The sequence below is a fragment of the Oryza sativa genome, chromosome 5, assembly GCF_034140825.1.
Source record: "Oryza sativa Japonica Group chromosome 5, ASM3414082v1".
NCBI lineage: Eukaryota > Viridiplantae > Streptophyta > Magnoliopsida > Poales > Poaceae > Oryza > Oryza sativa.
Window position 1 is genome coordinate 4,849,762 of NC_089039.1, and position 10,400 is coordinate 4,860,161.

Consider the following 10,400-nt stretch of genomic DNA (forward strand, 5'->3'; position numbering starts at 1 on the left):
GACCTAAGAAAGCATCTCAGCAACATCGTCTAGCCAAGCTTGATGTGCACAACAAGCAGGAGCATCACTAGAGCTGCAAACATTAGCTCAAATGTTACTTCATCTGTCCCTAATTGGTTACCATAGAGTGACAAATGGACCCATTCATATAAATGGTTACAAATGGACGATCTTTTCTTTCGTACACTTCGTCTAAATGATAGCCTGCCGATCTTTTCTTTCGTACACCTCATCATAAATGATATGACAACTCTTGTAGCGTGTATGATTACTGTAAGTAATATTACCGTCGTTTTTAACCATTGTACATATAATTATGTTTGATTTTTCAACACATGATGTTTTTGACTTTTCAGCCCAACATTTGACTAATTATCTCATTCGTCAGTTCTTTATTCTATCATATCACATCAAACGATTGGAGCAATCAAATATCATTCTTGCAACTTTTAGCTTCACGCCGTGTTTAGGTACCATTCAAACTTTTAAAAATTCCGTCACATCAAATATTTGGATACATTTATGGAGCATTAAATGTAGACGAAAAAAACCAATAGCACAATTTACATGTAAATTGCGATACGAATCTTTTGAGCTTAATTGTGCCATGATTTGACAATGTGATGCTACAGTAAACATTTGCTAATGGCGGATTAATTAGGCTTTACAGGCAGAATCTGTACTTTGTTTTGTTATTAGTCTACGTTTAATACTTCAAATGTGTGTTCGTATACTTTAAAAAAAATTGGCCAAATAACTAAACACAGCCTCAATCATATCACGTGTAGCGATTATTTAGGAGAGCAAATTCAGCACAGGCTCGGTAACAGGACTTTTCAGTTAACAATCATATTATGAAGCTCAACAACACATATGTACAGAGAGTAACATACTACTCCCTCCGTTTCAAAATGTTTGACACCGTTGACTTTTTAGCACATGTTTGACCGTTCATCTTATTCAAAAAAATTCGTGAAATATGTAAAACTATATGTGTACATGAAAGTATATTTAACAATGAATCAAATGATATGAAAAGAATAAATAATTACTTAAATTTTTTGAATAAGACGAATGCTCAAACACGTACTGAAAAGTCAACGGTGTCAAACATTTTGAAACGGAGGGAGTACTCCACTACATTCAGACTTGATCGGAACTCACAGAACTACACCAATGGTTTCTCTAGAGACAAGAGAACAACCGGAGAGGACGATATTCTAGGTTCAAAGTTTCAAATAATGTTTTTGTAAGGTGAATAACCAGAGGAACACAAGGACGATATTCTAGCTTGCGGTGTTCTTATAATGCTCATGTAGCCCGTTTAGTTTTTCTTCTCCTATAAATCCTTGTAGGAGAACGAGTGTCTCCAGCACCGGTATTGTTGCTACTCTGATCAGGGTCATTCACATCTTGCTCAGGTTGAGAGGTATTTGATGTCACACTTGTTTCCGCAAGTTCTGTTCTCAGATATCCACTTGCGCTGATCTGCCGCCTCAGTCTCAATATCTCACCTTTTGCTGTGGCCAATTCCTCTTCAAGTTTCTTAGACATCGTTTCAAAATTCTCCCTCTCCGTTCCAATCATTCTCATAAGATTCTGAGCATCCTCCATATCTTTCTGAGCTTCCATTGTACTTCTCTTTTGTTGCTCAAGAGCCTCTGAAAGCATCTCTTTCTCTTGTTCAATAGAAGAAATCCTAGAATTTGCGCTATCCAGCCTCTCAGACAGGAACTGTGTACTCTCATCCACCTCTTTTTGTGAATTGGTCACCTCATCAAGGTCTGCTTGAAGAGCTTGTCGTGCTTCAGATTCTACAATCGATTGTTCCACCAATGCCTCAAGCTCCCTGTTTAGAGTAGCATTAATTTTACGTTCTCTAACAAGCTCATCTGTTGCAGACTCTAACTTCTTGTATGCATCCAGCAGTTCTTTATTAAGGTCCTCACGTGCTTCCATAGTTGACACTAATTGATTAGAAGTGACATCAAGCTTTTCTTGTGTCTTTTGAAGTACATCCCTTACTGATGCTAATTCATCTGAAAGAACTTTAGAAACTGCTTCTGCCTCTGCAATTTTGTTAGTCAGAACCTGTTTCGCTATATTGGACTCGTCTGTCAACTTCGTAATCTGGGTTATCAATTGCTGATTTGATATCTTCACTCTATTAAGCTCTTCAGAGAGGTTGAACACCTTGTCTCTGTAATCTGTTAGTGCCCCTTCAGTGGACTGAAGAATCTCTGATAATTTCTTATGAGCTTCAGCCTCATTATCTAGCATAGTTCTGTTGGTGTCCAATTCATTGTTCAGCTCAGCAATTATAATTTTGTTCTTACTAGTGTCACTTAATGCAGCAGATAGTTTTTCTTCAAGCTGGTTGAGCAGGTTATCTTTCTCGATCAGTAGTTCAGAATCACAAGATGCCCTCAACTCAGAAGCAGCTGCAAGGTCTGCATACTGTTTCTTTAGTTCACTTATCTTTTCTTCTGCTCCAGTTTGTGCAGTGTATAGTGTTTGGACTTCCTTATTCAATGAATCAATTGAACACATCTTTGAGTTCAGATCATCTTTAGTTGCAGAATAACCCTCCTCCAGTTGCTCTATTTTAGAATCTGCATATTCTAGGCTTGCTTCGGTTTCATTGTAGATCAACTGCAGCTTCTGATAGTCTTCTTCCTTGGAAGAGAGTGATGAGCTTAGTTCCCTGATGGCTTCCTCCTTGGCATTCACCTCTTGGCTGAGCAGATTTACTTTGTCCTGTAAACTATCAAGTGCTTCCAACTTCTCTCTCAGTTTGCCTTCAAACACATGTTTGTCGTCTTCTGCTTGTGCAATGCTACTCTTAAGTCGATGTATCTCTTGTTTAAGCTGCTCAACTAGTTCTTTCTCCCTTCTCACTTCCTCGTTTAAAGATGTTACTGTTCTCTTAGTCAAAGTCAATTGATCCAGAAGGGAAGCTTCCTTCTCCTGGAACATCCTAGCCTGTTTCTTTTGTTCTGCATGTTCATTCCATATCTGTTTCTCATAGTTTTCCCTAAGCATGGACATTGCTGCCTCATTTTCAGCCAACTTGATCTCCATCTGAGCAAACATAACATTACACTTATTAATTAGGGAAAATATTTTTCCAAAAATCTGATTTTCACAATATGTACATTCCAATATTATAAAACATAACCTCAATAATGAAGGCCCTCATAGTATATCTGCAATCTATATTAATTCATCGACTATATAAGAGGCATGCAGATATTCTTTCCTAAGGTTCATAGTTCATACTGATTGGTCCTACACTGTTACCATGCTATACAAAATTGAAGCTACATAGTGGCAGGTATATGCATCCAGAAACAGAAGTGTGAAAGAACTAGGGGCATGCTATTATGCTCTGCGGTGAAGGAAAATAAATTACCAAATTAACACATGTCTGTATGTTTGATCAAGACTATTATCAGAACACCAGAAAATCAGCATAATTTTCTATTGAAACAGTGACCAAAGAAAGTCAACCAATTTTCAACTATGGATACTATTACTGTCTACAGAGTTAACATCATGATTACTACATCTCCAAGTGCTAGGGGAAACTAAACAAAACAAATGAAGAGTGGTCCGAAGGTGTCCAAATTTGTAACTGAAGAAATAGATGCTATCCTGTGTGTGCAGCATGGTGATATCTCAAGGTAACATGATGGTGTACAACATATTTCTATAAGCATATAAAATCTGCGATGACAAATAATAGCTAACAATAATATAGCAGAAGTAAAATAACTCTAAGATATGCTGACTGAAAGGATGGCAGATGGCATACAGTTGAGACGGTAGATTGCAACGCCTCTTTTTCCCTTTGAGAAGCACCAAAAAGTCCAGCAAAAACACCAGAAGCAATAACTGCGATTGCATTCAGAAGACCTGCAAGTGGATTCACTGCAGGTGGTACTTTCACCTCAGCCAGAGATTCCTCAGCCGAAGGTTCTTCAGGTTGAGTCTCCTCAGTCTTCACAGTGTCCATTCTATCTGCAAAAAACAGTGTAACCAAATTTGTCGTGTGTCAGATCATCACAAGGTATAATGCGAACCATTTGACTGATAAAGCAAACTTATGTTTAACACAAATGCCAGGAGATGAACAGAATGCCACATATGTGCACAATCAGAAGTGTGTCACCGAGGCAAAGAATGATTTCTATGTGTTATGAAACAGATCAGTTCTGGTACACAGCTAAATACAGGATTAAGTTGCCAATTGGGTCAGGGTGTGCACCAAATGTGTTTGTTGTGTGGCCATAGGAGCATTGCCTTGTTGGGATGGAGAACCATTGGAACTACCATCTTGTTTCCCATCTTGTTCCCTAGATCGATTCCCTTATCTAGCTTTGATTCGATCCTCTCCAAATCACACTACTACCACAATCTGTGAATCCTGGTCACCAGAATGCCCGCGAACTAGTCGTGATCACATCATACACGAACTGACCAAAAACAAATAGCCGAAATAACAAAATTCCAGAACTGGGATTAATCTGCCATTATGGGTTAGTAGCAACTCACCAGTGACGAGATCCACCGTCGTCGTCGACGGCGGCCGCGCCGCGGCCGCCGCGAAGGCGGCGTCGCGCAGGCGGAGGAGCGGGAGCACCGAGACGCCGACCAGGAGCACGGCCCTCCTCCCCGCCGCCAGCGCCGACGGCGACGGGGAGCAGGCGGCGGCGACACGGCCCGCGCGCGGGCGGCGGCGGGAGGTGACGAGCGAGAGGCGCGCCGGGTGCGGGTGCGGCGGCGAGAGGAGGAGGTGGTGGTAGGCCATGGCCGCCGAGAGCTAAAACCCTAGCCCCCTCAGCGCCCTCGCTGTCGCTGCTCGGCGGCGGCGGCGGCGGCGCGGAAGCGGAGCAGCAGGAGCAGGAGTAGGCGGGCTCGCCAGCTTCCCACAAATGATTTAATTTAGTACTTCTAGTAGAATTTTAAAAATGGAATACCGTTCCGTTAGCAAAGGAAATTTCTGAAATTTATTACTCCAGTTGTTAAATTTTTCTTCAATTATCGTACCAACGCATGTCTTCACTAACTCGTATAAATACACAGATACACTATACCTTTACACCAACTACCACTAAAATAATAATTAATCGTAAATACAGGCACTCCTACTAAATTTGGGACTTAATTGTAAGGCTGTGTTCTTTCCCCATCTTTCTCAACTCACATCCCTCAACTTCCGCGCGCACATTTTCAAACTACTAAATGGTGTGTGTTTTTTGCAAAAAAATTTCTATATAAAAGTTATTTTAAAAGATCATATTAATCAATTTTTAAAAAAGATTAATACTTTAATCATCCGCTAATAAGTCGCTCCGTTTTACGTATGCACAAGATTATTTACCAACATCAACACAAAGCCTAAAAACCTAACAACTTGAGTTATGCTCAATTCGTCTATAGTCTTTAACTTTTATGTACTGTATTAATATTTCGTAGAATTAGTTCAAAAGTTTATTGCAAGTGTATGTAATACTTTCTTGAATAAATTTATTTTTAAACATATATTTCAATTATTGTTGTTCTAATTCTAATTCTAATCAAAGTGGTCCACAGCCTACATATATTGGGCCGAAATTAAGCCTACAGGTTACGCTATACGAGCCAAAATTAGGCCCATGGAAATAGAAAAATGAACCGCAAGTCAGCCCAATAATGACTTCACATTTGGCCCACAGGCTGCACTTAACGGGCCACAATTAAGCCGAAGGCTGTCCTAAAAGGCCGTACTTTTTTAGGCTCAGTCTGACCACACAATGAGGCCCACAATCTGCAGTAAATAGGCCGACAGAGAACACAAATTTTGACAATTTGACCATTTGCAAAAACTATTTTTACAAATAAACCGCCGCCAAAACTTATTTCAAAAATGACCATTTTGTTCAGCGCCAAATCGTGTGGCGCTGAACTTACAGACCTCAGCATCAAATAGCGTGGCGCTGAATGTACGTTGGCATGCTGACTTGGCCTCCCATCCGCGGTGGCATGGCATTCAGCGCCAGTTGACATGGCGCTAAGGTGTCTAAGTTCAACGCCAGATAATTTGGCATTGAAAAAAAAAGGTTATTTTTTAAATAAGTTTTGGCGGCGGTTCATTTGTAAAATTAGTTTTTTCAAATAGTCAAATTGTCGAAAAACAATTTTCAAATGGTCAAATTGTCGAAAATTGTGCCGACATCACGTCCTTAGACTGTCCTGATTTGATCCTAAATGCCTCCAGTAGTCCAGTTTAGCCGAATGCAGGAAAATCACAATTTCCTTTATAAAGAGTTAACAAAATTGTCTAGTGAAACAAATGTTAACAAAGGCCGTCTCTCATGTTGGTTTGATTTCCTCCAAATATTCAAGTATAATGTTTTAGATTTTTAATTAAGTTACCTCCTCTGCCTATGTGCTTGTACTCCCAACGACTCGTAAAGGAAGTCGTTTTCAATTCTGCAGCTTTAAGTGAATCTGAGAAAAACCGTAAAATAGTTGTATCATCAAGTGTACCAGAGATATACTGCTTCAAACAAAAATGTTGCACATAATTGAACTGAACACATAAATTGGAATCTCAATATGGAGCCCACCAAAAGATTTTGAGAGAATGAAATGATCTCTGAACTCATGAACAGTGAGAAATCATCACATATGCATCATTGTTCTGAAAAATTGCCTTCCATGCACCATTACTGCCACTAGATCATGAAAAAAATATTAGGCATCTTCAAGGCGGCCTTTCCAGATTCATTCCAACTCTTTCTACAGATCAACAAAGCTGTAAAATATCATCACAATGGCATAATTGCTCAAAGTATATATAAAGAAAAATAGCGCACGAAATTACCCGAAGCAGCTCAATGCCATTATCTAAGAGTTGTTGCAAAAAATTACAACACATAAACATTGTCATTGCTGCTAAGAACCTAAGAAACAGAAGAAGAAATGGAAATTGCAGTGGCCAATAGCCTTGAGACCAAAACCACAGGCTATCTAAATGCAGGCAACCACCACTCCCTAAACTAAAAGCCCAGAGCTCAAAGCTCGGCAAATTTTGGAGATAGCTAGATGCAGCTTCCCATCCTCCATGACCTGCCGATCCACCGAATTTCTCGACTGCTGAAACACAAGCTTACAAGATCAGCACAATGGTGGTGGTGGTGGTAGCGGCGACGATGATTGTCTACGTTATTGATCATCTATCCCGGTACACAGCGCTTCGGTCAGGCATGGGGGGAGCTGGTGCTCATGTCAAGCACGGCCATTCCAGCCATGAATAAGTCGTCGTGGAATGACGACGACGAGCCGATTGAAATGGGGGAGGAGACTGCTGTGTTGCTCTCCTCTTCATCCTCTATCAGGATCTCTTGCTCCCTGCAGTCGCCGCTGCAGAATGCCTTCTCACCTCTGCAGAAGACATTTCAGCAGATTAGTCAGTGTTTGCTATGAAACATGAGCTTTCACGAGTCTGAGATTTGCTCGATTTCATTACCAGGTTGCTCAGTTAAAGAATGCATCCTTGGTCTCAAACAAACAAACAACCGAATTATCGATTATAGCCTTCCAATCTATCAAGTTCAATAAGAAACAAAACACTAAATTCTACAATACACTATCTTCAATCTATTCACTTGAGAAAAAGAAGAAAAGATGAATCAGCAAATTCTAAAATATGCTACTCCCAATCTCTTAAAGAAAATTTCAACACTTGTCAACACATCAAAAATGCAATTTCTCCAAACTCCCAGAACAATCAAACTAAGAGCACTTTCATCTTAATTAGAAATATAAAGTAATATCATAAGATGATTGTGGTAGCTGCATCAATATACCGATAAAAGCAGAGGTCACTGCCATCCAGCTTCTTGCAGGACGAGCAGAGGCGGCGGAGCTCGTCGCCGGAGCCGGACAGCTTCACCAGCCAGTAGGACTCGGTGCAGGGCTCCAAGATGCAATCCCCAAAAATGTGTGTCGTCTTCGGATTGGGTCCGCGAGCGATGATGCGGGTGTAGTCCTCCGATTGCTCCACCTCCGTCGCCGACACTGACCCGATGTACTGCGGCAGCGGGCGCCCGATCGACGCCGGCAGCGAGCCGGTCGCCGGGAACTTGCCAAGATCGGCAGCGGCGGCGTGGACACCGCCGTTCACGCGGAGCTGAGCGGCGCCGGCGACGGTGACCTCTGGACCAGACTTCACATCCCCGTAGAACCTGCTGCTGCACGGCACCGACATGCCGGCGGCGGCGCCCACGGCGTTCCCGAGCTCAGGCTGCGCGGGGCCGCAGGGTCTCGGCTTGGTCGGGCGCATCTGGGGCATGAGGAGGCGGCTCATGGCGGCGGCGCCGGGCGGCTCGGCGAGGCCGTCGTCGATGAGGCCGCCGAGCCCGGCCCGCCGCGCGTCCCAACTCCGCGGCGACCGGAGAAGCGGGGGCGCGGCGAAGGCCCTGAGGTCGAGCGGCGACGTCGGGCTGCGCACCGGCGAGTCGCACTCGCACGGCCTCGCCGCCGCCGCCGCCGCCGCCATCCCCACCAGCAGCCGCGGCACCTTGAAGAGCGCCGCCGCGCCGCCCCGGGGCTTCCCGTCCGCCGCGTCCCCGGCGTCGGGCGGCGCCACCGCCACCCTCCTCAGCATCGTCTCCTCCTCGATCCCCTGCAACGCCGCGCCGCCAACCAAGATCAAGCAACCAATCGATTGATGGATCAACGCAGCCGCAAGAAACCCCCCAAAAAAAAGAAAAAAGAAAAAGAAAAAGAAAATTCCAGTATTCTTTAGCTACGATCCAAGAACAGGTCGAGCTCGTCGGAGGGAGGCGGCGCAACGAGACAAATCGCCATGGATGGGCGACGGCACGATCATCGGATAGAGATAAAACCTCATCCCCGCGGAATCTCAATCTCTCCCCCCCAAACAAGACAAGAACAAAGCGCAACCCCCACCTGATGAAGATGAAGATGAAGATCAACCTCTCGTCTTTGTTACTGCTGCTAGCTTCTCGGCCACCGGTGTGCAATGGCGGCAAAGCAATCAAGAAGAGCAGCTCAACAATGAGCTCATCTATCACTAGCTAGCTCGGCGCAGTGAGGTGACGGGTTAAGAGCAGGGTGCAGTGTGCAGTGGCAGTGCAGAGCTCGGGGTTTTGCTTTCCTTTGGGCTGTGATGGATCATTTTCCATCACATCAATCTGTCGTACACATATAGGTGGTGTCTGGATCCAGGGACTTAATTTTAGTCTCTGTATTTAGACACTAATTTAGAGTATTAAACATAGACTACTTACAAAACTAATTACATAAATGAAAGCTAATTTGAGAGACAATTTTTTTAAGCCTAATTAATTCATAATTAGAAAATGTTTACTATAGCATCACATAAGCTAATCATGGATTAATTAGGCTCAATAGATTCGTCTCGCGAATTAGTCCAAGATTATGGATAGGTTTTATTAATAGTCTACGTTTAATATTTATAATTAGTGTCAAACATCCGATGTAATAGGAACTTAAAAGTTTTAGTCCATTTAAACAGGGTCATAATTTTTTAGTTACATCATCTTCAATTTTAACCAAAATCCAAACTTTACGATGAAGTAAACACAACCCGGTTGCTTCTGAAGTACTCCTCCTCTCTCTCTCTCTCACTACGGATCGTATCATTCATGGGTGTCAGAGCGGAGGCAGAGGAGGTAGGCGACGCGTAGCGCGGAGTAGGAGTAGCTGCCTCGAGATACATACTGGTTTTCGTGCCCGACCGTCCATCTTATTTAAAAAAATTATAAAAAAAATTAAAAAGACAAGTCACTCATAAAATATTAATCATGTTTTATCATCTAACAACAATGAAAATACGAATTATAAAAAAAATCATATAAGACGGACAGTCAAAGTTGGACACGAAAATCCAGGGTTTGTCTTTTTTGGGACGGAGGGAGTATGGGATACGAGTGTGGATACGGCTGTGTTCAGTTTTAACGCAAAGTTTGGATTTTAGTTGAAATTGGAGATGATGTGACTGAAAAGTTGTGTGTGTATGACATGTTGATGTGATGAAAAAGGACTGAAGTTTAGATCCAAACTTTAGATCTAAATACAGCCTACGTATATACTATACGGCTGGTTTTGCGGTACAAATACATTGTGATGGTACTCACTGACACATACCAAGCTGGTACGTTGGCAGGTGGTTCCCACTTGTCAGGGTAGCACGGCGATTTTGCCGTCACCTAGGAGTACCGAGAGCTCCATCCTACCGTTTGTTGCAGCTCACGTCCTGAACGTGGTTTACGAGTTTTCGTGCCCTATTTTAACCGTTCATGTTATTTAAATTTTTCTTTAAAAAAAATAAAAATATAAGTCACGCATAAAGTATTATTTATATTTTA

The 10,400-nt window shown here is 42.6% G+C and overlaps 2 protein-coding genes across 2 annotated transcripts; both read right to left on the reverse strand.

The window, feature by feature from the left end:
• Nucleotides 1–1,032: 1,032 nt before the first annotated feature.
• Nucleotides 1,033–4,936, reverse strand: LOC4337980 (MAR-binding filament-like protein 1). The gene is made up of 3 exons (XM_015782404.3): nucleotides 4,555–4,936; nucleotides 3,815–4,020; nucleotides 1,033–3,081 (listed from the first exon to the last, which is right to left on the reverse strand). Exons 1-3 carry the CDS (start codon nucleotides 4,808–4,810, stop codon nucleotides 1,312–1,314), a joined length of 2,232 nt encoding a protein of 743 aa, XP_015637890.1. The 5' UTR covers nucleotides 4,811–4,936; the 3' UTR covers nucleotides 1,033–1,311.
• Nucleotides 4,937–6,864: 1,928 nt separating this feature from the next.
• Nucleotides 6,865–9,084, reverse strand: LOC4337981 (FCS-Like Zinc finger 10). The gene is made up of 3 exons (XM_015782737.3): nucleotides 8,959–9,084; nucleotides 7,854–8,671; nucleotides 6,865–7,428 (listed from the first exon to the last, which is right to left on the reverse strand). Exons 2-3 carry the CDS (start codon nucleotides 8,651–8,653, stop codon nucleotides 7,245–7,247), a joined length of 984 nt encoding a protein of 327 aa, XP_015638223.1. The 5' UTR covers nucleotides 8,654–8,671; nucleotides 8,959–9,084; the 3' UTR covers nucleotides 6,865–7,244.
• Between the last annotated feature and the right edge of the window lie 1,316 nt (nucleotides 9,085–10,400).